Genomic DNA, 27,840 nt, shown 5'->3' with positions numbered 1-27,840 from the left:
GTAGAGACCATGCTAAGTTGGATGGACCAATGGTTCCACCTGGTTTATGGCACCTTCCTAGGCTCTGATTTTAAATCAGAATCATGAGCAGTGCTCAAAAGTATGTAGTATTGGCACCTCCTTTGTTGTTGTTAAGAAGTGTGGCACTTACTGTAACAACTTCATGGTGAGTATATAGGAAAAAAAGCACTGATCATGAGGACTAGGATCTTCTTTTTTAAATAGAAGAACTGCAACTCAGCTGTAATAATACAAATAATAACAGTACAAATAATAAAGTAATGTTTTTATTATTTGTACCCTGCCCATCTGACTGGGTTGCCCATCATCTGCTTTGTGCACAGAAGGTCCCAGGTTCCCAGGCTGGGGAAAAGGCCCCTGCCCACTACACGAGTCTCAAATCCAGGAGACCTGCTGCCGGTCAGAGTAGGAAATACTGGCCAAAAGTCTTGACTTGGGATAAGGTCAATTCACATATTCCTGCCACACCTTTCCCAAGCACAAGGAATGTAGGGAAAACCCTCACTCTCAGCACACAGGAAGTCTCTCTCTCTCTCTCTCTCTCTCTCTCTCTCTCTCTCTCTCTCTCTCTCTCTCTCTCTCTCTCTCTCACACACACACACACACACACACACCACAGCAATAAACATCATTCTATTATCGGTTTGCTGCTTGCTAAGCTTTAATATTAACAAGATTTAATTTAAAAAGTCAGCCACAATCAACACTGTGCAGACTGCTGCTGTCTTGGCCTCTTGCACCGACCAGACCCTGGGACTCCTCTGGGGGTGGGAGGGGGCTTCGTGGGGGGCTTCATGGGGGGCTTCTTGGAGCTACCTGCGGGCAGCATTCAGGCGGTCTTTCACCGCAATGGTGTGCCTGAGCAGACCCTCGATGCTCTTGAAATAAACGCTGCTGTCTTTCATGTTTTTGATGGCACTGGAAAAGAGAGAGAGAGATAGTACTTGAGACGGCATTATTATTATTTATTTTTATTTTGCTGTCAGAAAGTTCTTCCTGGTGTTTAGTTGGAATCTCCATTCTTGTAACCTGAAGCCATTGATTTGGATCCTCCCTTCTGGGGCAGCAGAAAGCAAGCTTGCTCCCTCCTCTATGTGACAGCCCTTGAGATATTTGAAGATGGCTCTCATAATCTCTTGTCTCCTTTTTTCCAGGCCAAACATACCCAGCTCCCTCAACCGTTCCTCATAAGGCTTGGTTACCAGATCATAGTTGTCCTCCTATAGTTGTCCTCCCTTTTTCCCCTTGGGCAAAAAAAATGAAAGGGACAAATACAGGATGGGAGACACCTGGCTTGAGAGCAGTACATGTGAAAAGGATCTAGGAGTACTGGTAGACCACAAACTTGACATGAGTCAACAGTGTGATGCAGCAGCTACAAAAGCCAGTGGCCCATCTATTCCAGCATCCTGTCTGCTCTGGTCAGACCTCACCTGGAGTACTGTGTCCAGTTCTGGGCACCACAGTTCAAGAAGGATACTGACAAGCTGGAACGTGTCCAGAGGAGGGCAACCAAAATGGTCAAAGGCCTGGAAACAATGCCTTATGAGGAACGGCTTAGGGAGCTGGGTATGTTTAGCCTGGAGAAGAGAAGGTTAAGGGGTAATATGATAGCCATGTTCCAATATATAAAAGGATGTCATATAGAGGAGGGTGAAAGGTTGTTTTCTGCTGCTCCAGAGAAGCGGACACGGAGCAATGGATTCAAACTACAAGAAAGAAGATTCCACCTAAACATTAGGAAGAACTTCCTGACAGTAAGAGCTGTTCGGCAGTGGAATTTGCTACCAAGGAGTGTGGTGGAGTCTCCTTCTTTGGAGGTCTTTAAGCAGAGGCTTGACAGCCATCTGTCAGGAATGCTTTGATGGTGTTTCCTGCTTGGGCAGGGGGATGGACTGGATGGCCCTTGTGGTCTCTTCCAACTCTACGATTCTATGATTCATGGGGTCACTAGACTTCTGAATTGCATGTCAAGTTCCTATTTCTCTTAGCTGCAATGAGATACCTGGAAGTCTGAATTCTAATTTTAAGCAGTGTGGATTTTGGTTTCAGTTTAGTACAGTTAGCCATGGAAATGGGGATCAACACCAGAGGTTCTCTGCTGTCTCCCCCCCCCCCCCGCAGCCTATCTATGGGTGCTTGGGAAGCATCTTTGGGAAAGGGATGCAGCCCCGCAGGCTTCCCCCCCAGTACCTGCAAGCGTACTCCACGGTGTAGATGGCCCCTTGACTTTGCTCCTCCCAGCTCTGCATGTCGGCCTGCAAGGAGAAAAGGCGATAGGGTGATGATCTCCGAGAAGCAACCTGGGCCTCTTCAGTTCTAGCTTGATGCGCTAAACAATGCCACGCAGCACATCAAAATACAAACCCTAGTGCTTTTTTGGTGGGGTGGGGGTTCTGGTCACAAACTGCCCAAGGAGAAAAGGCTGCCACGACCCTTGGGGGTCTCTTCCAACTCTACAATTGCATAAGTCTTTCAGAGGGGCAATGGGCAGCCCCCTACGTCTCCAAAATAAGGCTGGCCTATTATGCTTAAAGGGACACAGGTGGCGCTGTGGGTTAAACCACAGAGCCTAGGGCTTGCTGATCAGAAGGTCGGCGGTTCGAATCCCTGCGACGGGGTGAGCTCCCGTTGCTCGGTCCCAGCTCCTGCCAACCTAGCAGTTCGAAAGCACGTCAAAGTGCAAGTAGATAAATAGGGACCGCTCCGGCAGGAAGGTAAACGGCGTTTCCGTGTGCTGCTCTGGTTCACCAGAAGGAGCTTTGTCATGCTGGCCACATGACCTGGAAGCTGTCTGTGGACAAACGCCGGCTCCCTCGGCCTATAGAGCAAGATGAGCGCCACAACCCCAGAGTCGGACACGACTGGACCTGATGGTCAGGGGCCCCTTTACCTTTACCTTTATTATGCTTAAATATCTGAACTCAGATATCTGAACTTATCTGCAAGAAAGCCCTACAGATGGACAGCAGATTTAGCCACAGGTACACAATGGGTAACCTCCTTTGCAGAGAAAACAAACTACCTTAGTCAATCAAACATTTATTATACGGTCACAGCAGCACTCGAAATTTGCCAGGCGCATTTTGCACCTGGTTATCGGCCGCTTGCAACCAAGTGAAGATGCCCGGGTGCCAGGATGGTGCCTGATGCCTCCGCCATCTGGGGATCCTTGGGTCTGGACTGTGTTCACACACTAGGGCCCCACCCTGTGGAATTCTATCCGTTATATTTCATCCACACAATCAGAACAAATTTTAAAAATCAAAAAACCGTACTGAACAATACAACTTTAGCGCCAACTGCTCTCCAAATGGCTACAAGGCATTCTGTTTGGGTGACTGTAACCTTGGCTTAAGGAGCCACTTGGCGCTGAGCTTATATATCTGAGTTTCTAACACTGGGTCACAGGTGCTGCACTAGGAAGATTTTGGGCATCGCATGGCAGGAGAGAGCCTCAAACCAAAATGTGCTACGCCAAGCCCACGTTCCCAGCTTGTTCGCACTCCAGTCTCAGCGATGTCTACTCTGGCTTGGCCACGTGCACAGAATGGAAGGTGGCAGGATCCCCAAGAACCCTAACCCATTGGCAGACTCTGTGTTACAAAGATGTCTGCAGTCAGGTTTGCATCCATAGCAGTGGATCAGAGGAGGAATGACTGTGCCGGGAGGAGCACAGAGAAGAAGAAATGCAGCAGCACAATCAGATGCCTTCATCTGCCCCGGCTGCAATGCAATATGTCTCTCCCGCGTTGGTCTCTACAGCCACAGCAGGTGCTGCAACCTTCCAACAGCTTGACTTCACCCTCAAAGGTGCACTCCATTGTCTCCTGAGACAGACCGATGCTGCGACGAAAGACCCTTGCTTCCGTCTTATTTATTCTACCTCTCACTTATTAAAAGAACTAACAGGGATGGTCTGGCGTAAACCGAGCCTCCCCCCCTATTGCTCCCCTTAGCCTTTCTGTATTCCCTCATGCACTCGAGGGTTTTATTCTATTTCCTCTTCTTTTATACAAAAGAGAGTCCTCTTCCAGCACAACCGTGTCCAGGTACCTATTAAAGTTCAGGGCTGTATCTGAGACTATCCCTTGTGTCCACAGTATAGGGAGTTCTGCCTCTAAGAATCCCTTCCTTTAAAAGCTTGCCCCTTCCCTGGGGTAACTTTATGACACCCTGGGTCTGTCTGCCTGGCTCGCCCTCTTGGCGCACCCCAAAGACACAAACTAACAGTTCCACTCTTGAAGGAAATGTTGTCTTTTTAATGGGTGTCCTCATGAATGAGTTTCATGTACCTTGGCTGGAAAATAACACAGACGATTTTCTGATTGGCACTTTAACACTGGAAATTTTATTTCTCCAGAACGTAATGGTTGCTTTAAGGTATTTCCTGTTGTACAAGCTTAGTTTCAATGGTAATAACCTTGTTACTCATGTACTAGATAACCTAACTGTGGGATGCAAAGGGTTAAGTGCAGTCAAGTCACAACAATCCCTAGATAGTCCACTTGGAGGACTGAGGAGGAGGATATGACTAAGCGTAGTTTCCTCTTCCTTCACATGCAAATGAGTTGAGGAAGTGGCAGATAAATCCCGAAGGAAACAGCCATTTTCCCTCTCTTGGACCAGACCTCTTGGACTACACACATCTTAGTGAGTCTCTCCCTCAAGGCCTCCAGCCTAGAGAGAGAGATGAGATGGAGTCTCACTTCTTATAAGTGAACTTCACAATGTATATATTACCTTTTAACTAAGCAAGTCTACCTCTTGAGTGTGCTGTACCTCGAGATGCTTGTAAGTAAACATCTTTTATACTTTTAAGAGCATTGTGTTGTGTCTTTTCTTTTAAGAGGGAAAAAGGGGAAATACCAGGAAAATACACTTTATTTTAGTGGCTTAAATCAAGCCTGCGCAAACGTTCTTCTGCTGTGTATTTTGCAAAAAGGGGAATGTTTTACTCTGCTAAAGTTTTGTGCTTGCTAGCGCAAGCGGGGATAGGATATATTAAACAATATCTCCTCATCCACATTCCTGAACATTCCCACATAGGGTTATTGCGGCCCAGAGTTGCGTATTTTGTGTATTTTTGAAGGATTGATTTGGATTGTGATTTTGAACTCTGTAGGATTTTTCCAGTTAGGATTTCCTGGTTGAGCACATGGTCTCTTTGTTCTGCAGTGTGCTTGGGGGATTAACTACCCCTCCCCTCCCTCAGAGTTTACAGCACTGAGAAAGCTCAGAGGTAGTGAAGATATTTTTGAGATTTTGAATTTGATTTTTGAAAGATTTTTGAATTTTGGAAATTTTTGAAGTTTTAAGATGGCAAGCTCCAGTTTTGATAGTGAGGCAAGACCAAGTTTTATGCTGCTGGATGACAATAATTTTGTGCAGTGGAAGCAGCGCGTTTTAGTTTATCTTGCTGCTAGGCGTGTTCTGCAGGCCATTAAGGAAGAAAAGCCTACAGGAACCGATGCAGAAGCTTTAGCTAAGATAGAAGCTTGGAGTATTAAAAATGATGAAGCCAAGCACATAATTTTGAGCAGTTTGAGGAATGAGCATCTATCAATGATAAATTTTGAAGATGATGCATCTAAGATCCTAGAGGACATTGAACGCATTTATGCACAATCTACAGAGAGTTCCTATAGATACTTGTTGGATAAGTTACTCAAGTTGAAGATGAATTCTAGAGAAGAGTTTACAGAGCATTTTAAGAATTTTTCTGAGATTGTTCAAAGAATTGCCCTTACTCCCAGAGCCTTTGATGATGTGACTAAAGTAACGTTTATGCTTGCATCATTGGGACCTACGTTTGCTCCATTTAAAAGTATAATGGATCACACAAAGGATTTAACTTTTAATGAGCTTATCAACCATTTAAGAGAGGAATGCAGAGATAGCCTTGATTCTCAAGAAAGGAATCCAAGGAGGAAGGATAGCAGCTATGCATCCAAGCATTTTGGAAAGTCCAGACAGACATCTAGAGAAATAATTTGTTTTAAATGCAATGGGAAAAACCACATAGCAAGGAACTGCAAGAGTCAAAATGGGGATAAAGTTGAATCCCACCCCTCAAAACCACAAGGTGTTAAGAAGGGGAGTCATGAGCAAACCATGTTGATGCAGGAGAGGAGTTTAGCTGTCCAGGATTGTGAAAATAAGCGCAATAAGTGGATTCTTGACAGTGGAGCGAGTTCTCATTTCTGTTATGAAAAGGAGTATTTTAATGAGATTAATGGGGATGAAACCTCTGAAATTGAGATTGCTGATGGCAACATTGTAAAGGCAATTGGTTCAGGAACTGTGAATTTGAAATTCAACGTAGATCATGAAACAATTAATACTAAGATAACTGAAGTTAAGTTTGCACCAAAGCTTAATTGCAACTTACTCAGCGTGTCCAGTTTGGACAGGAAAGGTTTTAAAATTACATTTGAAAAAGGACAATGTATTGTGACTAAGCATGATGAAGTTTATGTTCAAGGCACACTAAAGGATGGTGTATATGAGCTTAATGTTTCAGAGAACCAGCAGAACCAGTCTGCAAAGGTGGCGCAACCAAGTCAAAAGGACGAAGGAAGTCTGGATCTCTGGCACAAGAGACTTGGACACAGAGACACCAACGTTATTCTGGAACTACAGAAAGGTGATCTTGTGAGAGGTCTGCAGGTAAAGCAAAGCAACACAAATACACCAACATCAAAATGTATAACTTGTGTTAGTGAGAAAGCAACTAAACCTTCTTTCCCACGTTGTGCAGAGAAGAGAAGCACTAAAGTATTGGACATTGTCCATACAGATCTATGTGGACCAATGAATGTGTCTTCTCTAGGAGGTAATAAATATATTTTGATATTTTTGGACGATTTCTCGAGATTCTGCGTAGCCTACTTTATCAAGGAGAAGAGTGAGACAGTGGAATTGTTCAGGGACTATCTTAACATGGTCAAGAACAAGTTCCAGCGAGCCCCTTCCATTTTAATGTCCGATAATGGTGGGGAATTTTGTTCACATGAGATGCAGGCCGTCATGGCTAGAGAAGGCATATCACACGTGACCACAGTTGCCTACACACCCCAACAAAACTCAATTGCAGAGAGGAAATTTAGATCCATTTTGGAAATGACAAGGTGCATGCTAAAGGAAGCTAACTTGTCACACAGGCTGTGGGGTGAAGCGGCTCGTTGCTCAGTCTATCTTCAGAACAGACTGCCCACAAAAGGCGCAGAGCGCACACCATTTGAACTTTGGCATGGAAAAGCCCCAAATTTGTCACATATACGTGTATTTGGAAGTTTGTGCTACTATCATGTGCCCAAAGAGCACAGACACAAACTTGATTCCAGAGCGAAGGCAGGGATCCTAGTTGGGTACGCTTCTGGAGGAAAAGGATATAGAGTCTTGGATCCGCAAACTGGCAAGACAAGTTCGCAGCATGTAATTTACTTCGATGAGCAAGGCAAAGTTGATACAAAGGACACTGCCATTGATTGTTCCAAGGAGCCACAGGATGAGGAATTTGTGATTTTTCCTTTTGAACCAATACAAAGTACTAATCCAACTTCTAGTGTCGTAGCACCCCCTATAGGTGACACCCGAGAAGACGTGGAGGTCCAGGCCCCTGGCAGCACCAGAGACGAAGATGATGACGAGCAGCTGTATGGGGATATGCCACTGCTGGAGGAGGATGAGGAAGCTGATGCGGTCGAAAGACCAGAGGTCAGACGCTCATCCAGAACCAACAGAGGTGTTCCACCATTACGGCTGTCCTACCTTACAAGGTCGGCGTCTCCACAGGAACCTTCCAAATGGGAAGAGATAGAGAGGATGCCACCAGATGAAGCCAGTCTCTGGAGGAAAGCTGCTCAGGAGGAGATAGATGCACTTCATCGGAACAGGACCTGGACACTCACAGAACTACCTCCTGGTAAGGAAGCAATTGGAAGTAAATGGGTGTTCAAGGTTAAAAAGGGTTCAGAAGGGGAGGTGCAACGCTACAAAGCTAGGCTTGTGGCACAAGGTTTTTCCCAGAAGTATGGAGAGGATTACGATCAAGTGTTTGCACCGACAGTTCGATACAGCAGTGTCAGACTACTTTTAAGTATTGCAGCATCTAAGCAAATGTCAGTTTACCATATTGACATTGCGACAGCTTTTCTTCACGGCGAAATTTCTGAGCAGATTTATATGAAGCAGCCCAAAGGTTTCATTAAACCAAATGAGGCACATCTAGTGTGCAAGCTGCAGAAAGGACTTTATGGTTTGAAGCAAGCAGCGAGGGCTTGGAACCAGAAACTCCATGAGATGCTGGTGCAGCTTGGGTACAAGCAAGGGACTGCTGATAAGTGCTTGTACACCAAACAAAGGAATGGACAGTTTTCGTACATTTTAGCCTTTGTTGACGACCTTTTAATTTCTACGTCAAATGAGAAAGACTATAAAGACATAGTCAAACACCTCAACAGGGAAGTAGAGGTCAAGGAACTTGGAAAAGTGAAATACTACTTGGGAATTCAAGTTGAGAGAGAAGAGGATGGATCGTTCTTACTCAGCCAAAGGCAAAAGATAACTGAACTGATTGAAAGCATGCAGATGCAGGACGCACACCCAGTTGCGACACCGATGGCCACAGACTTCTTGAAGAATCAACAAGGTTCGAAGTTGCTGCCAAACAACACGCAATACAGGTCAGCGGTCGGCAAACTTTTGTATTTGGTTACCACATGCAGACCTGACCTGGCAAGTGCAGTGGGGATCCTAAGTAGGAAAGTAAGTTGTCCCACTGAGCATGATTGGGCTGGAGTTAAGAGGGTTGTTCGTTATCTAAAGGGAACCATGGACTGTAAATTAAAACTGCCAGCTGTCAGAGACCCTAAACTGCTTGGGTACACTGATGCGGATTGGGCTGGGGACAATAAGGATTATAAATCCACAAGTGGCTATGTTTTTATGTATGGGGACGGAGCTATTGCATGGGGCAGCTATAAACAGAAATGTGTAGCTTTATCGTCCACAGAATCTGAGTACATTGCGGCTTCGGAAGCTTGCAGAGAGATCCCCTGGCTGGATCAGCTCCTGAAGGACTTTGGCGTGCCAAGAACGGGACCTGTCAGCTTGATGGAGGACAATCAGAGCAGTATGAAGCTGACACAAAGTGAAAAGTTCCTTGCACGCACCAAACACATTGGGGTCAGGTACCACTACATACGCCAGGTGATCGAGGATGGACTTGTTGAAATGTGTTACTGCAACACTGACCAGATGACTGCAGATGTCCTAACAAAGCCCCTGCCAAGAGAGAAGTTCCAGGATCTTCGTGGCAAGCTGGGACTCTTGGGTGGTTGATTAAAGTTATTTATGTATGTTTTTGTGTATGTTGTGAATTGCCTGAGAAGGGGTTTTTGTGGGATGCAAAGGGTTAAGTGCAGTCAAGTCACAACAATCCCTAGATAGTCCACTTGGAGGACTGAGGAGGAGGATATGACTAAGCGTAGTTTCCTCTTCCTTCACATGCAAATGAGTTGAGGAAGTGGCAGATAAATCCCGAAGGAAACAGCCATTTTCCCTCTCTTGGATCAGACCTCTTGGACTACACACATCTTAGTGAGTCTCTCCCTCAAGGCCTCCAGCCTAGAGAGAGAGATGAGATGGAGTCTCACTTCTTATAAGTGAACTTCACAATGTATATATTACCTTTTAACTAAGCAAGTCTACCTCTTGAGTGTGCTGTACCTCGAGATGCTTGTAAGTAAACATCTTTTATACTTTTAAGAGCATTGTGTTGTGTCTTTTCTTTTAAGAGGGAAAAAGGGGAAATACCAGGAAAATACACTTTATTTTAGTGGCTTAAATCAAGCCTGCGCAAACGTTCTTCTGCTGTGTATTTTGCAAAAAGGGGAATGTTTTACTCTGCTAAAGTTTTGTGCTTGCTAGCGCAAGCGGGGATAGGATATATTAAACAATATCTCCTCATCCACATTCCTGAACATTCCCACACTAACCACCCTCACACTCCCGCTCCCTGGCACCCTCTCCACTGAAAAAATGGCTGTTCCTTCTCTTTAAACATTCAACCATTCCCCTCCCCTCATGGAATGTCCAGTCAGTCAACAAGGAGTCTGAGTCAACCCTTGATGGGTCGGGTTGATAAAGCTATAACAAACAGCGTAAAAACGTAACAGATGCCAATCCCAAAGGCCCATTAACTTCCTTTTTAAAAAACTAAAGGGGTGAATGAAAGGTAAAGGGTAAAGGGACCCCTGACCATTAGGTCCAGTCGTGACCGACTCTGGGGTTGCGGCGCTCATCTCGCATTATTGGCCGAGGGAGCCAGCGTACAGCTTCCAGGTCATGTGACCAGCATGACAAAGCCGCTTCTGGCGAACCAGAGCAGCGCACGGAAACGCCGTTTACCTTCCCGCTGTAGCAGTACCTATTTATCTACTTGCACTTTGACGTGCTTTCGAACTGCTACGGTAGGTTGGCAGGAGCTGGGACCGAGCAATGGGAGCTCACCCCGTAATGGGGATTCGAACCGCCGACCTTCCAATCGGCAAGCCCCAGGCTCTGTGGTTTAACCCACATCGCCACCCACCCGCCACCTGAATGGAAGGTAGCTGTGGTTTAATGCAAAACACACTCATGCCCCCCCAAGTCCAGAAAATTCAAACAATCTCAGATCGCCTCCCTTGGATGGCTTGCATTAACTTAAGCTGGCTAATGCTCAAGACAATGGAATTAACGGGACAGGGGAGGAATAAACAGCAGATCCCAGTCCCCAAAAGATAGCTAAGGGGTGGGGGGGGGAAACAGAGGGAGGAGGTTGCTTTCTCTAACTCGGAACTGGGGAATAACAAATCCCTCTCTCTCGCCAGGACAGCTTATCCGTGAGATGTTGCCTAGTTGGAAAAGATGAATAAATCCTTGATGAATTTTTTCTTTTTTAAGGAAGAAAGACAGCAGGGTGACCTTCTCCATTTCGCTAGCATTCTCTTCCAAAACCCTGCTCTCCCTACGGCACCACTATTAATACAAGCCCCTAAATTAAACAAGGGACTTTTTAAATAAGTTTGGGAACAAGCAGCCCGGATAACATCTCCCCTCCCTGCTGTATTGATTCTCTATCCCTTTTCAAAGAACCAAAATACCCTCTCATCCAACACCTCCCCCTCCCAGTAAGAACTAGCCCCCTCCCTCCAGAGACTGATCTGCACACGTAGGACCTGGGAGGCCGAGGTTCAAATCCTCCCACTGGGCCAGGAAGCTCTCTGGGTGACCTTGGGGGGGGACAGTCACTGCCCCTCAGCCTAGCCTACCTCGCAGGATGGTTGTGAGGATTAAACAGGGGTGGGGCGGAGGAGAGACTCGCCTTCGCCACCTCCAGCTCCTGTAACCCAGTTATTTATGGAAAAATAAGCTTTATATGTGGTGAAATGGTTTTGCCGTTTTCAGGAGTTTGCATGGATGGTTTTGTTGCTTTAGAGTTCGCCGATTTTCTCGTTTTCAGGGCTCGCATTTGTGCACCCTGCTCTGTTTCTATTCTGCGAAGGCTGGCTTCGCTGTATGAAGAAGCCCGCAAATCTGTACCATAATGACAACGATGACAACAACTGCCTACCTCACAGGGTTGTTGTGGGCTAAAATGGGGAGAGGGAGAACCACACACGCCGCCTAGAGCTTCTTGGAGGAAAGAGGGTGAGAAAGAAACGTAATCAATAAATCCAAAATATAATGAGATGAGGGAAATGGCCCTCTCCCGATGGAGGACAGGGCATCCTGTAGTAGTAGTAGTAGTAGTAATAATAATTATATATATATATATATATATATATATATATATATATATATATATATATATGTAAGGGTCCATGTTTGGGACTCTCCACTCTTGAAAACCACTTGACCGATTGTGTTCAAATTTGGACACAGCGTCCAGTACCAATACGTGAGTGCCAACATAACCTTAGATTCCACACATGCCAAACCTTTGGCAGGTAAAAACGTAACATTTTTTTTTAAAAAAAACCCATAGCGCCCTCCACTGGACAACAAGGGAACAGACGCCATATCATTTTGCAGCTAGAAAAACTTCGCCCTCTATTGGCGGCTACACTGGTACTGCAGCTAGAAAACATTCCCTCTCCACAGCACCTCGGTTCGCCTTTACAGACTAGGCCGAACTAGGCCAAATGGAGGTAGGGACTTGCATGGGTAGGTGTTGGGGGTGGGGAGGGGACGGAATAGGTCATGGGTTGGGACAGGGAGGGGAAAATCACAGGGATGAGCCGGGGTGGGGTGGGGTGGGGAGACGGGATACATCATGGATCGGGACAGGGTGGGGGGAGACACAGGGATGAGTCACAGCAACACGTGGGCGAAAATTTGTGTTCAAATTTGAACACAATGTCCAAAACGAATGTCCGAAGGCTCTTATAAGGTTTTCAAAGACAGATGCCACACCTCCACCAGGTGAAATAAAAAAAAAAAAACCTGTTCCAGAATGCACCACTCAGCTGAAAGTGCATGCTGGGAAAAGAACCAGGATGCAAACCAGTGCCCTCTAGTGGCAGCTACACTGGTACTGCACCTATAGAACCTTCCCTCTCAACAGCATCTTGGCTGCCGTTTACATACTAGGCTGAAGCCTTTACAGACTAGGCTGAATGGAGGTACTGACTCACCTGGGTGGGGGTTGGGGGGAGGAGGGGACGGGATAGGTCAGGACATGGTGGGACCAGTCACAGGGATGACCCGGGGTGGGGGGTGGGAAGAGGGGGCGTGATACATCATGGGACGGGACAGGTTGGGGAGAATCACAGGGAAAAGCCGGGGGTGGGAGGGGGCGGGGTACGCCATGGATCGACACAGGGTGGTGGCAGTCACAGGGCTTAGCCACAGCAACACGTGGCAGGGCCAGCTAGTAATAATAATAATTTTATAATTCTGACTGGATTGCTCCAGCCACTCTGGGCTGTTTCCAGCAAAATATAAAAACACTATAAAACTTCAAGCATTAACTGTGGGCTTGCACATGTTTCTACACTCATCCATCCTATCTGACTCTCCGCTGGAACATTGGGAAGTGACAACATTTAGAGGCTGGCAGGTTCTCTGATGCAGGATTTTACTACATTCATGGTAGTGGGAGCTGTTAGGAGACCCATCTTCCCCCTCCCAGAGCTACAATTCCCAAGAGGATTTAACAATCAAATCCTCTTCCCTGAGAACTGCAGCTTTGGGCTGTGTTCGAAACTCAGATATATGCGCTAGGCACCAAGTGGCTCCTTAAACCAATGTTGCAGCTGCCAGAAAGGAATGTCCAGTTGCCATTTGAGGCAAGACAGCTCTAAAGTCATATTTTTCAAATGACGAACAGACTGATTGATTCTCAGTTAAACATCTGGCTAGTTCAGAGGACAACCCTGAGCTTGGTTAAGAGCTTTGAGAACTTAAAGAAGAAAGTCACTTGACACAGAGACAGTCCACATATATATTGGCCTATTCCGACCTCTTTTTCTTAATGGTGACACAGCCCATTCATAATGTAGGAATATTCTTCCTAACTAGGGCAGTGAGGTAAGTGAAGAAAAGCAACAACAATTAATTATAACATTGTTCACCACTTCTGCTCAGGCATTTTTGCATTTTGGTTCCTGAAATTCATTCCAATTGTGCAGATAAAATAGAACTGATAGATTCTACAGGACCTTGTGGCGGGCTGGACTATATTTTGAAAAAATAATAATGAATGAATTCCTATGCCCCAGAAATAATCCAGAGATGCAATTTATGGTAAATAAAAGCACACATTCTACTCATGTAAAATCACCAGGTAGGCCCCACATTTAACCCAGAGATGCATTTTAAATAAAAGGACACATTCTACTCATGTAAAACCACGCTGATTCCTGGACCGTCCACGGGGCGGATTTAGAAGGCAATTGGGCAGGATCCGACCCCCGGGCCTTAGTTTACCTACCCATGAGCTAGCTAGCTGATCTGGTGCTGGTGAATCACAGAATTTGAGGGGATCCCAAGGGCCATGTAGCCCAACCCCCTGCAATGCATGGACCATAATTAAGCATGGTGGGTATTTGATTTTTTTCACTCCTGGGTTTGAAGGTGGCGTACCTTATGCTGGGCCAACTCCGGGAGGGAGCGCCTGACATGCTCCTGAAGCCGATACAGAGCCACAGAAGGTTCGTTGGCCAAGACATACATGCTCTCTGTAAACTTGTCTGTCACTAGGAAGAATGGGGAGATGTTAATTTTAATTGCAGCTTCATTGCCAAGCCAGGAAATCCTTTCCAGCCATTATCAACATCATCATCATCACTACTACTACAACCATTACCAGTGTTAGAAACTCGGATATATAAGCTAATTACCAAATGGTACATTAAAACTAGGCTGCGGTCACAACGGAATGTCTAGGTGCCTTTTTTTGCAATGGGATTTATTATTATTATTTTCATTTCTATAACGCTTTGTATTTGAAAGTAAAAAGCTTTGTATTTTAAAGGGGGGAAAATTCAGTGGGGTTGAGATAAAACAATCCAGAATAAAACAGATTCAAGCTACCAGGATTTTTTTTCAGATCCTTCTCTATGTGACATTTTGCTTTCCCCATATTTAGTTACCTACTTAATTTATAGAGCTGCACCATTGCACAAGGTCTAGCTAGTGGGGTGTAGCGGTGAGAGTGTCGTGCAAGGACCTGGGAGATCAGGGTTCGAATCCCCGCTCCACCACAAAGCCCACTGGGCGACCTCTTCACCCACCTCACAGGGCCATTGCTTCCAATGGGTCTAACGCAAGTCATTTCCGATGCAATTAAACTGTGCCACCCACCACAATAAACACAGGGGGGAATGGTTATGACTCCGTTCCCCACTACTACATACCGGTACTATTGACATGAAGGGAATTATAACGTCGTAATATTAATACTAATGAAAGAATAATGTCATTATTCTTTCTGTGGATTAAATATGATTTAATAATAATAATAATAAACAATAAAACAATGTTTCCCTGCTCATGCAGGACATTCCGGGGCTCCAGCGTGACCAGGAGAGAAGAAGGCATTCTGTCAGGGGAATGCTATCTGCACAGGCTCAGAGGCACTCTTTGACGCATGGCGTTCAGTTTAAAGGCATGAGCTTTGAAAAAGAGGGGCTGGGGCCGCTTTGTAGGCGCTTCCCTAAAACAAACACACAAATCCTGGCTGTGGTTTTGCGCTTCTGCAAATCATCGCTCCCTCCCTCCCCATTCCTGCCCGGACGCCTTTGGGCGCGACACCACCGGAAGTGGCTCCTCCGCCGCTACCTTTCTTCACTTTGAGCTGCATCTCCGGCTCCTCCATGATCCCGGGGAGAGCCCGAAGCGGCGGGAGGGAAAGCGGGCGGCGGCACCGGACAAGAACGACAGCTGCGAGGCCACTTCCGACGGGCCGCGTGCAGCGCCGAAAGGGGAGCCGCTCGGAAACACCGTCCGGTGAGAAAGGTTCCCACTGGGCGCTGTAGAGGGAAGTGAGGGGCAGATGCCTGGGAAGGGAGACCATTGGGGAGAAGGGAAACTCTGACCCTAACCCTCCACTGGGGGATCCCTTCGGGAGGAGAACAGGCTCAGGAGTACTGTATATCCCCCAGAAATCCGGAATGGCGTCCCTAAGGTGGTTGGATGGCTTCACCCTTGGAGGCGCACTCCATTGTCTTTCGAGAGAGACGGATCCCAGCCATAAGGGGCCTTGGAGGTCCCCCCTCCTGGCTGAATGCAGGAGTTTCCCCACTATAGCCAATAAATGCATGGCTACTCAAAAGTGAGGCCACCACACCAGGGTTCAATGGCACTTACTCCCTAGTATGCGCGTTTAGAATTTCAGCTGGCGTTAGATTTGTCTGGCACAGAAACTGGTGCCTTTGCAAATGACCTCTCTTTCATTTTTCCCTTGAAAGTTTTAAAACTTTTCAAACTATGCGTCAAATTGATTACTCAGTTGGTTAATGCCAAGGTTGCAAGTTGCAAGTTCGATCCCCATAAGGGACAGCTGCATATTCCTGCACTGTAGGGGGTTGGACTAGATGATTCTGAGGGGTCCCTTCCCATATACTCCAACATTTCTCCGATGAAAAAAGGGACATCCTATTCCCTTAAAATAGTAATAATTTTATTATTTGTATGCCATCTGACTGGGTTGCCCCATCATAGCTCTCAACCCTCCCTTTTTTTGCGGTAAACTCCCTTATTCCAAGCCACAGCTGTCAACCTTCCATTTTTTTGCTGGAAATTTCCTTATTCCAGTTTCCCACTGCAATCCTGGATTGTTAGATATACCATAGTAGACTGTCCCTGGGACAGGTGAGGCTGCTGATCCCTTATTTTCAAATCCGAAAGTTGACAGCTATGTGCCCTAGCCACTCTGGGTGACTTTCAATGTATATAAAAACAGAATAAAACATTAAACATTCACACAAAAAATCCCTATACAGGGCTGCCTTCAGATTTATTCTAAAGGTTTTATCTCATTAGCTCAGGGATTGCATAACTCCATACCCTTCAACATTTCTTCAGTGAAACTAGGGGCTTCCTAAGGAAAGGTGAGACATTCTGTGTCCATATGAGAAACTGGGGCAGCTTCTGTAAATCCGGGACTGTCCCTGGAAAATAGGGATGCTTGGAGGGTCTGCCTTCCAACTTTACAGTTCTATGATTCTGTGATATGCCACTGAAATGAATAGAAGTGACCTGTTTAGGTCCATTGCTTTCAGTGGGTCTAATTTTTGAGTAGGACTCAGATTGATACAAGCCATTCCTTTCAATGGGTCTACTCTGGGTATGATTTAGACCAGGCACCCCCAAACTTCGGCCCACCAGATGTTTTGGACTACAATTCCCATCTTTCCCGACCACTGGTCCTGTTAGCTAGGGATCATGGGAGTTGTAGGCCAAAACATATGGAGGGCCGAAGTTTGGGGATGCTTGTAGTAGACCCTCATTCTGGTTGAGGCTAATGGGAGTTGTAGTCCAAACCATCTGGGAGGCACTAGGGCAGGCTTCCTCAAACTCGGCCCTCCAGATCATCCCTGACCACTGGTCCTGCTAGGGATCATGGTAGTTGTAGGCCAAAAAACATCTGGAGGGCGGAGTTTGAAGAAGCCTGCACTACGGTGACAAAGGATGGAAGAGATTACAGTATCACTACAGCCTGCAAGGAGCTGCCTGCTGTTAAAACATGTAAAAGCCTCATATTCAGTGCTCATTGGTTCTGAGGATGGCAGCTGTTAAAGTTTATGTGGAGTGTTTTAACTTTTTAAATTTTGCAGTATTTTGTAAAAAAATAAAATATTTTTTAAAAAACAATTTTATAGGGTAATGAAAACAATATTTTATTTTTTTCAATTGGAAGCTGCTTTGGACGGGCGTTGGCTCAGAACAGCGGTCTAATAAAATACATAAAATAAACACAATGCATTAAAGCATAATCAAAACCAAATTTTCTGGAGGGTTTAAAAAAAGAAAACAATGGAACGGCTGGCCCTTTAGACCGTCCTTTGGGGGAAGGGTCAAAGCGCTTCCTCTTAGTTAGTGGCCGGTGATTGGCGGAGCTAGAGGGCGGGGCGGAGGCCGAGCTCGCGCCGCTCATTCATAACAATGCCGGCTTCCGCAACCTCATTGAGAAGCTCTTAAAGGGCCAGGCCATCACCGCCACACCGCGGGAGCTACTGCAAATGCATTGTGGGAAGATAAAGTTACTTTCAGTTTTGCACGGACGGGCACAGAGACCAGAGAGAGGGGAAGATGCGTCAAAGTGGATTTGGCGGCACTATGATCATCAACCTTTTCTAAAGGGCTGGGTTTAAACTTGAGGTCATTGCCCTTCTAATGGGAGAGGCTGGTGAGTTTTTACGTCACATGTTGGAGGCAGGAAATCCCTTCAAGACTTGGCCCGGGGGTGACCTCAGAAGGGTTGTAAACAGATCAGTGAAGAGTTGGGCAGGGTACATAATAATAATAATAATAATAATAATAATAATAATAATAATAATAATTGTATGCAGTAGTTCTCAGTGGCATCTCCAGGTAGGAATTAGAGAGGCTCCCCCTGAGATTGAAACATGGGACAGCTACAGCCAGTCAGTATTGGAAGCCCTGAGCTTGGTGGACCAGTGGCCTGACTGTCTATAAACTTCCTATGCTTCTGTTAATCAGCCTTTTACTTGGAATCATGAGGACTAGCACCTCATCCTTAACCCCTGAGCTATGGCCTTTACCACAGAATGCACGATTTGTCTGAAGATGGTCCCAGGTTCAGTCCTGGGCATCTGCTGGTGAGGTTGAGAATGCCCCCAACTTGACTCAGTACAAGGTAGCTTTCGGAAGAATAGTGAGGACTAGAATCTTTTTAATTTTGAAGAAAGGACCGCAGCTCAGTGGCAGAGCACCTGCTTTGCATCCCTGGTGCAATCCCCAATGACACAGACGTGCCTGGATTCTGGAGAGCTGCTGCCAGTCAGGGTAGACAGTACAGAAGCAGGCCAACCAGTTGTCTGACTTTGTCTGAGGGCAGTTTCTTGTGTTCCTGTTTCTTTGCTGTGTCAAAGCTCTCAGGGCGCTGTAGACCTGCCGCCGCCATAGACACCTTCACAATTTCTCCAGAAGCTCCTGTTGCCGAAATGACCCACAATGCCCCCTCGAAGGACCCAGAGATGCCTGCCAGCGACCAGGAGGACGATCAGGCATCCATCATCTTGCAGCTGTATCCGTACTCAGAGGAGAAAGACGACCCGAACCAGGCTGTCCCTGCACCAAATGGCAAGTCTTCAAACCCGGTCGCCTTTCCTCAAAAAGGATATTTCATTTCATTTCACTTTCAGTGTGTATACTTTTTAATTTGTTTAATTAGCCAAAGGCCTGGGAGAAGAGGAATGTTTTCACCTGTTGCCTAGAGATATGTAAAGAAGGCACCAGGCAAGCCTCCCTGGGGAGAGCATCCCACATATGGGGAGCCATCACAGAAAAGGCCCCGTTCTTGTGTGGCCACACTCTGGACTTTTCACAGAGGAAGGGCCTCAGATGATGATTGGAGGGTCTGGGTCGGTTCGTATAGAGAGAAGCGGTCCTTGAAAGATGAAGGTTCCAGGTTTAACATCTTTTCTCTGTCTTTCTTAAAAAATGCAGATGGAAGCAGTCTGAAGCTGGCGACCACCCTGACAAATCGGCAGCGTGGCAACGAGGCATCTGCCTTGCCGGCCACTTTGGACAGTGAGTTTGTTGTGGTGCCACAAAAAACATTTTTGCTTTACCTGGGGAAGGGGGGAGGGACTGTGAATCAGTTGAAGCCAAGGTGGCTTCAATTCTCCCCCATTTATACATTTCCCCCTGTTGCTCAAGAGGACTAGCTCCTTGTTAAGGTCAGTCAAGGTTCACGATCCTGTTATGCTGCTTTTCCTCTGAACTGACTTCCCAAACCACTTGGTAAACTGGCGGGCTATACACTTTTGTTGTTGTTCAAGAGGACTAGCACCTTGAAGGGGGAAATCAGGTTTTTTTTTGTTAAAAATCAGTCAAGGTTCAGGATTCGCTGAGTTGGTAGAGCACAATAATCTTAATCGCAGGGTTGTGGGTTCTATGATTCTGCTTTCTCTCTTAAATGACTTCCCAATGGTCTCTAACACCCTCCAAGCCCTTCCCTTTCCCTTCATGAACAGAGCGCTCAAGAGCAAATTTGCCCTCCACTCCTCAGGCCATTTTATTCCGTTTCTTTTTAAAGGCATTAATCCAAAAGTCAAGTTTCCATCCCTCATGATTGCCAGTGAATGACATTTCTGGCGATCATGAAAGGCGTCAGTGCTGTGCTTCATTCCTCCCTCTGAGGATTAATTATGCAAAGGCAAGAATGGTTTGAATGCATTTGCATATTTTATAAAAACAGGTCAATAATGTTTCAAAAACTGGCTTGGAATTTGGGTTCTGTGCAGCCCCTTACTGTGTTTTTTTTACATTTCCAGCTCTTTCTATTCATCAGCTGGCAGCCCAGGGTGAACTGGTCCTGTTGAAAGAAAATCTGAGGAAAGGTGAGATAGGAATACCAAGGCCCCCCCCCCCGCTTCTGACTTCCTGCCCACTAGCTAGAGTCTGCCTCTCTCAGGGTTACCTGCCTCACAGGGTTGGTTTATTTATTTAAGGTGTTTTTTAAAAAACATTTATTTAATCGTTTGACAGCTGTTTACAACGATCAGCAAAATTCTCCTCCAGGCAAGGTTATTCCAAATCATTATTCTGCAACACTTAACACAGGCACCCCCAAACTTCGGCCCTCCAGATGTTTTGGACTACAATTCCCATCTTCCCCGACCACTGGTCCTGTTAGCTAGGGATCATGGGAGTTGTAGGCCAAAACATCTGGAGGGCCGCAGTTTGGGGATGCCTGACTTAACATATCAGTGCAGTATTTCTTCTTTCAAATAACCCTCCTCAAAACCTACTTGAATTTGGCTTATCTTCTTTCTCTATGATAGGTGACATAGTTCTGAGGGATACTGAATATGAGGGAACTTCATATTTCAATACTCTGGGCATTCATCCACCACAGAGGCTCCCTTCAGAAAAAAAAATACTTAGTGCCTCCCTGGAAAACTGCTTTCTTTAAGTGAAGAAACAGAAAGATGCCGTGACAAATTTGTGTTCTTTTAGGGATCTTTATTTCTGCCGACATTCTACAATATAGTGAAGAAATATGTTGTTGTAAATAAGACACCTTGAAGCTTGGCATTATGGAATTATTCATTAAACTCAACCATAGTAACATTCACATTATACACAGAAAATTAAGATAACGATAATATTAAAATAAAAATTGTGTTGTCGTTGTCCTGCAACTGCGTCCGGCCTGGCAGTAAGTGTTATTACACAAAAGACGAAACATGTTCTATTCTCTTCTTTTTTTTTGCTTCCACTGCCCCCTTAGTTTTATTAACCCCCCCCCCAATCGCACCGCTTAAGTCAGGAGTGGGCCAACTAAGGCCTGGGGGCTGGATCAGGCCCAGTCGCCTTCTAAATCCGGGAATCAGTGTGTTTTTACATGAGTAGAATGTGTCCTTTTATTTAAAATTCACCTCTGGGTTATTTGTGGGGCCTGCCTGGTGTTTTTACATGAGTAGAATGTGTCCTTTTATTTAAAATGCACCTCTGGGTTATTCATGGAGCATAGGAATTCGTTCATTTCCCCCCCAAAAATATAGTCCGCCCCCCCAAGGTCTGAGGGACAGTGGACCGGCCCCCTGCTGAAAAAGTTTGCTGACCCCTGGCTTAAATCATTAGCCGTTCCAGCCAGTGTGCAGGAAAATCACAAAAATTAAAAACAAACTGCAGAGAATGAGAGAAATCTGTTGTAAAACCAAATGCTACCACGAAATGACTTAATTAACTTCACCAGGAAAGACAGTTCTGCGGTCCACATAAAGACCCCTGAACTTTCCTACCCCTGTGTCAAATAAACTCCCTAATTTTGGAAATGTTTTGGCAGGCGAGAACCTTTTAAACAAGCCTGACGAACGGGGCTTCACGCCGCTGATGTGGGCCGCTGCTTTCGGGGAGATTGAGACAATCCGCAGCATGCTGGAATGGGTAAGGAAAATCCATTGGGGAGGGAGAAGCGCAAGGATCACCCACATTTTCCCAGCCACGGCTACAGCCCTGTGTGTCCTCTCTCTCCCCAGGGCGCAGACCCCCACGTCCTTGCAAAGGAGAGGGAGAGCGCCCTGTCTCTTGCCAGCATGGGGGGCTACACAGACATCGTCACCTTGCTCCTCGAGAAGGATGTGGACATCAACACTTACGACTGGGTAACTTTTGCATCGGTGGGTGGATGGGGGGGCAGCTATGACCCCGCCGACCTGAATCAGCCTTTGGCAGGCCCCTCATTCATAGAATCATAGGATTGTAGAGTTGGAAGGGGCCACCAAGAGTCATCTAGTCCAACCCCCTGCGAGGCAGGAATCGCAGCTAATGCATCCAGGACAGATGGCCATCCAATCTCTGCTTAAAAACCTTCGGGGAAGGAGAGGCCAGGCCCTTCCATCCCATGGTCGAACAGCTCCTACTGTTAGAAAGTTCTTGAAGACATTGGTTTGAGTCCAGAGCAGGAGAAAACAAGCTTGTTCCCTCTTCTCTCTGACAGCCCTTGAGATATTTGAAGGCTTGCCGATTGTCACTGGTTTCCTCTTTTCTTTTATATTCCGTCTAAATCTCGATGATAAAGGTAAAGGTAAAGGGACCCCTGACCATTAGGTCCAATCGTGACCGACTCTGGGGTTGCGCACTCATCTCACATTATTGGCCGAGGGAGCCGGCGTATAGCTTCCAGGTCATGTGGCCAGCATGACAAAGCCGCTTCTGGCAAACCAGAGCAGCACATGGAAACGCTGTTTACCTTCCCGCTGTAGCGGTTCCTATTTATCTACTTGCGTTTTGACATGCTTTCGAACTGCTAGGTTGGCAGGAGCTGGGACCAAGCAACGGGAGCTCACCCCGTCACAGGGATTCGAACCGCCGACCTTCTGATCAGCAAGCCCTAGGCTCAGTGGTTTAGCCCACAGCGCCACCTGGGTCCCTAAAATCTCGATGATATTTTTTAACAAAGGATTTTCAGTTTTTTGCCTATTTGCCTAAGAAAGTGTGTGTGTGTGTGTGTGTGTGTGTGTGTGTGTGTTCCTCCTTGTGCTGATGCTTTTCGGTTGCCTCCGCAGAACGGCGGGACCCCTCTGCTCTATGCCGTGCGCGGGAACCATGTCAAATGCATCGAGGCCTTGCTAGGTAAGTGGTGTCGGGGGGGGGGGATGTCCTTCCGTACCTGAGCGACAATCTCCTTTTTGGATGGAGAAGCAAAGCTTGCCTCCCTTCGGCCGCAGCTGAGAACGAGGGGGTCAACCAACGGGGCCTTCCTCCCGAGCGCTAATAACGTGGGTCCATTAATTTCAGTGGGTCTACTGCGAGTGCGAGTAGTTTGCTGCCAACTCTCTTCAGTCCATGGAAGCATTTTTTGGTTTTGCCACATGCCTCTGCTGGCTTTTGGGAGTTGCCGCAAAGCTCCCTGTTTTGCCTGCAATGGACTTAGATGTGGCGAAATATGCTATAGGGCGGGCTTCCTCAAACTCTGCCCTCCAGATGTTTTTGGCCTACAACTCCCATGATCCCTAGCTAGCAGGACCAGTGGTCAGGGACGATGGGAATTGTAGTCTCAAAACATCTGGAGGGCCGAGTTTGAGGAAGCCTGCTATAGGGGATATTTCTCACTTGGTGGCAACTTAAACATCTTTGAGGCAGGGTGGTGCAGTGGTTAGTTCTCCCAACTTTCTCACACTTTCAGAAGAAAAATTTGCAGTCACGCCGGACTGGATTTTTTTATCGATAAGAAATAAATTGGAAAAACAGAAAGAAACAACTCCTAGCAGTGCTTGATTTATAACACAGAGCACAATTACTTATTGCTGGGTGTCATCCGCATACTGGTGAACACCTAGCCCAAACCCAGATTAAATCTCTTCCCATCTGAAGCCCAAAATGGCAGACTGACTGGCAGACTGTATCAAAATAGACTCTGCCTGTGTTCTCAGGCTGTCTGTTGTATGAAACATTTCTTGGGTTATGATTTTGCCCTTAAATCCTTGAGGCAGAGGCTATGGGATATTGCATACAGTGAACACATGCAACCTGTGGACATGTCTTACTACATTGTGGGCTGCGTAAACAAGGCAGGAACCAATTAAACAAACCCTTATTGGCAAACTTGCCTGGAAATCCTGAAACCCTTACCTTCCAAGTCCCGGACTGCAGAATCCGGGACCGGCAGCTGTGTGACACCGGAAGTTGCGTCGACATAACTTCCGGTGTCGCTTTGCCCTTCTATGGGCACCAAAAATGGCCACCGCCGACTTCAAAAGTAGCTTCTACGCATGACCGGAAGTGCGTCAACGCAACTTCCGGTGTCACCCCGCCCATCTATGGGCACCAAAAATGGCCGACACCGGAAGTCACGTCTACGCACTTCCGATCATGCATAGATGTGGCTTTTGAAGCCGGCGGTGACCATTTTTTGTGCCCATAGAAGGGCAAATCAGAAAAAATGGCCGCCGGCAGGAGAAAATAACGGAGAAAAATGGGAGACGAAGTGATACGGGGGACCACCGGGAAAAGGTAAGTAAAAACGGGGGTTTCCCGGGGAAAACGGGGTACTTGGTAGCTATGCCTGAAACCTTCTATCTCAAGTATCTCCTTGGGGGTAAGGCAAATGATATTACCCTGGCTGTGGCAAAATTTCTCTCCGAGGTAATACGAAATAGAAATCAACACACTCTGGATAAAACACAGTGGCTGCCTAGGAATGTCCCCTCCCCCCGCATTTCTGCTGCAATTGCTTTTGTGGGTCTTTGGACTTTAATAAAGAATGTGTGTAATGTATATATTTATTTATTTATTACAAAAGGAACATAGCACTAAAATACATAAAATAGTTGTCTTCCCCCACCTCTTCTCAGCCCATGGTGCTGATCTCACAACCGAGGCAGATTCAGGATACACCCCGATGGACCTGGCAGTCGCTCTGGGACACAAGAAAGGTGGGTTCGGAAACATGGGAGGGGCCAGAGGGTCCCATGTCAAGGGATCTTGGTGCTTATGAGGTCCTTCTGCTTGTGGGGGGGGGGGCTTCCCATTGGGGCATCCAGGAGACTGGGCAAGGTGGGGGTCCCCTTTGACCTCACCCATCCTGCTGCAAAAAAAAATTATTAGCTTTTCTATCAATACGTAAAAGACTATAAACAAAACATCACACAGTACAGTACAAAATACACAAATATACAATACACAAATACACAAAACAAAAAAGGGGGGAAAGCATAAACTTCTAAATTCTTATTCTTTTCTTAACCATTTTAGGGTGACTTCCTCGAGTCTCCCCTTACTGTGGTTCATTGTCACTCATCTTTAGCAACTTCTAACTTAAAATTCTAAAAACCATATTATATATCTTCCTTTACATATTTCTAATTGTTCATTCATTAAAATATTACTTCATATTCTGTTTAACCTTAACCCAAACTTTCTAAGACTACAACCTATATCTACTTCCAAATCTATCTCAATTTTATATATATATATATATGTTTATATGTTTCTTTATATATATATGTTTCTTTAAATATTCTTTAAATTTCTTCCAATCTTCTTCCACCGACTCTTCTCCCTGGTCGCGGAGTCTCCTGGTCAGTTCAGCTAGTTCCATATAGTCCATAATTTTCATCTGACATTCTCCCCCAGTTGGTATTTCTTGTGCTTTCCAATTCTTCGCTATTGAAATTCTTGCTGCTGCTGTGGCATACTGAAAGAAAATTACATCTTTTTGGGGGATTTCGTTTCCGACTATTCCCAGTAAGGAGGCTTCTGGTTTCTTAAAGACCTTCCTTTGGAGGTCTTTAAGCAGAGGCTTGACAGCCATATATCAAGAATGCTTTGATGGCGTTTCCTGCTTGGCAGGGGGTTGGACTGGATGGCCCTTGTGGTCTCTTCCGATTCTATGATTCCATGCTTTGCATGTCATGCATCTATCTCATATATTTGCTTCACCTTTTAAGTTGCATTACTGAAATAAATGCACTTTTCGACGATATTCTAATTTTCCGAGTTTCACCTGTACCGGTAAGTTGAATTTTTTTTTTATTAAAAAAAGAAATAAATCAACAGGTGCATAAATTTAATGAAGGAGATAAATATAAACTGGAATTCTGTATTTTTTTTATTAAAAAAAACCAAGTCCATCCATTCATTCTTTGCTTTCTCTCTCCCTTCCCTAGTCCAACACGTGATTGAAAAACATATCCTCAAGTTATTACGGAGCAAAGAACCTGAGTGAAACAGGACTTCTTGTCACACTAAGGGGGGGTGGGACCTTCTTCCTGCTCCCCCCCCCACCATTTTCCCTCTGCTTTGAAGGTGGATTCAAGGTAAACCCTTCTGCACTGACCGGCTGATCTGAGACACATGAGACAGGGTTGGAAGTTTGAGAGTCACTGGGCTTTTAAAAGTTCGCTACAGCCCTCGTGGAAAGGGGGGCGCTAGAGGGGTTATGTTTGACGGCAAGACACCCCCCCCCAAACTGCTTGTTGCCATCAACTTATTTTTTTATTATTTATTGAATTTTTATGCTGCCCTATACCCGGAGGTCTCATTTATCAACTTCCACTGCTCTGGAACCCCCGAAATCCAGACTCCAGCCAGAGGAGAAGTTTCCGGAAGCAAAGGAACTCCCGGTGACTCGCAGAAGCTAGCCAAGCTGCAAATCAGAAGGCACCCCGCTGCCGTTTGCAAACTGTTCTGAGCTGGGATGCGTGTGATGGGAGAGATAATTTTGCTGATTCCCGAGCTTAAAAAAAAAGGACTATGTTCTGTACTTTTAAAATTTGAAATGGCAACAACTGAACGCCCCCAATTAATGGAAGAAATTATTCTGTCCCTAGAAAACTTGCTGAAACTGCTAAGCAGGCAACTTTGCTACACTGTGCTTGCCTTAAACAGGATTGCTTATTTCCGCTCGCCTAGGGCGAACCAGGAACCCAGGTGAGCAGCTGTGAGAGCTTTCTTTTTGAATAAAGGAATGAATATCTTGGCATAAAAATACAAAATAAATTATTGTTCACTATTCGTTATATATGTCTTTACCACCCTATGTCTGAGGATCACAGAGCAGTTTACAGTATAAAACAAGCGTCGGCAACGTTTTCTGCCCGTGGGCCGGAGGATTCCCACGACTATTGCCCGTGGGCCAGACATGGGCCGCACAGCCGCAGAAGCGATTTCCGATGCCGCGCTGCCCATGTTTGGAACACCAGAAATGGCTTCTGTGCCTGTCCACGGCTGCGCAGAAGCGACTTCTGGCGCTGCAAACATTTTGAAAATGGGCAGCGCAGCACCGGAAATGGCTTCTGCGCAGAAGCGATTTCTGGTGCTGGCTGCCCATTTCCAAAATGTCCGCAGCACCAGAAATCGCTTCTGCGGCTGCGTTGACGCGATTTCCGGCGCCGCTTAGCGAGTCCCCGCACCGCACTGGTTATAACTCTATAACAAAGAAACCAATAACTCCTCCCTCCCACAAACATCTAAAAATCAGCCTGGTTCTAGAGAAATGCTTTTGCCTGGCTCCTAAGAGCATCCCACAAATGGGGAGCCACCACTGAAAAGGCCCTGTTCTTGTGTTGCCACAGTCCAGACACAAATAAAGGCCTCAGAGGATGATCTCAGGGTCCGGGGCAGTTCATATGGGAAGAGGTGGCCCTTGAGGTGTTGCGGTGCCTTGACTGTTGGACCCCCTCTTGGTCTAAGTCACTCCACCCCACGGAGCCTGACTTCACCTGCAGGGGAAGCCCCTGACTCCCTGAGGGTTTGAGGTCCATTGGCTCCCCCTCACCTGGTTTAGCTGGCCAGTCAAATCCATTCCTGGGATTGTGGCCGCTGTCACATGCCAACAGCATCTTTTGGAGTCTGCCAGCCACTCCTGGGAAGAGAAGATGCCTTTTGAAATTATGGACTGTCTTCATAGAATCATAGAGTTGGAAGGAACCATTTAGTCCAGGCATCCCCAAACTCGGCCCTCCAGATGTTTTGGCACTACAATTACCATCATCCATGACCACTGGGTCCAGTTAGCTAGGGATGATGGGAGTTGTAGTCCCAAAACATCTGGAGGGCCGAGTTTGGGGATGCCGGATTTAGTCCAACCCCCTGCAGCTGTCCTACATGGGGATCGAGCCTGCAACCTTGGCAATT

At 46.2% G+C, this 27,840-nt stretch overlaps 2 protein-coding genes across 5 annotated transcripts; one reads left to right on the top strand and one right to left on the bottom strand.

The window, feature by feature from the left end:
• Nucleotides 1-664: 664 nt before the first annotated feature.
• On the bottom strand, nucleotides 665-15,471 carry BORCS8 (BLOC-1 related complex subunit 8). Its single transcript, XM_035120467.2, has 4 exons — nucleotides 15,349-15,471; nucleotides 14,152-14,264; nucleotides 2,215-2,279; nucleotides 665-939 (listed from the first exon to the last, which is right to left on the bottom strand). Exons 1-4 carry the CDS (start codon nucleotides 15,383-15,385, stop codon nucleotides 834-836), a joined length of 321 nt encoding a protein of 106 aa, XP_034976358.1. The 5' UTR covers nucleotides 15,386-15,471; the 3' UTR covers nucleotides 665-833.
• On the top strand, nucleotides 15,396-26,940 carry RFXANK (regulatory factor X associated ankyrin containing protein). Of its 4 annotated transcripts, none has more exons than XM_060275420.1 (9): nucleotides 15,396-15,516; nucleotides 18,624-18,834; nucleotides 19,201-19,284; nucleotides 20,031-20,096; nucleotides 21,548-21,648; nucleotides 21,741-21,866; nucleotides 22,770-22,836; nucleotides 24,558-24,638; nucleotides 25,872-26,940. In XM_060275420.1, the coding sequence occupies exons 2-9, from the start codon at nucleotides 18,696-18,698 to the stop codon at nucleotides 25,928-25,930; spliced, it is 723 nt and encodes a 240-aa protein (XP_060131403.1). In that variant the 5' UTR covers nucleotides 15,396-15,516; nucleotides 18,624-18,695; the 3' UTR covers nucleotides 25,931-26,940. The 4 variants fall into 4 exon arrangements, with proteins under 4 accessions (XP_060131403.1, XP_060131401.1, XP_060131402.1 ...); XM_060275418.1 differs by lacking the exon at nucleotides 15,396-15,516 and adding an exon at nucleotides 17,419-17,917 and having other exon boundaries at nucleotides 18,631-18,834; nucleotides 25,872-26,938; XM_060275419.1 differs by lacking the exon at nucleotides 15,396-15,516 and adding an exon at nucleotides 17,420-17,917 and having other exon boundaries at nucleotides 18,679-18,834; nucleotides 25,872-26,938.
• Nucleotides 26,941-27,840: the final 900 nt, after the last annotated feature.

This window comes from Zootoca vivipara, chromosome 6 (assembly GCF_963506605.1).
Source record: "Zootoca vivipara chromosome 6, rZooViv1.1, whole genome shotgun sequence".
Taxonomy (NCBI): Eukaryota; Metazoa; Chordata; class Lepidosauria; order Squamata; family Lacertidae; genus Zootoca; species Zootoca vivipara.
This window is presented reverse-complemented; position numbering and strand designations above follow the sequence as displayed.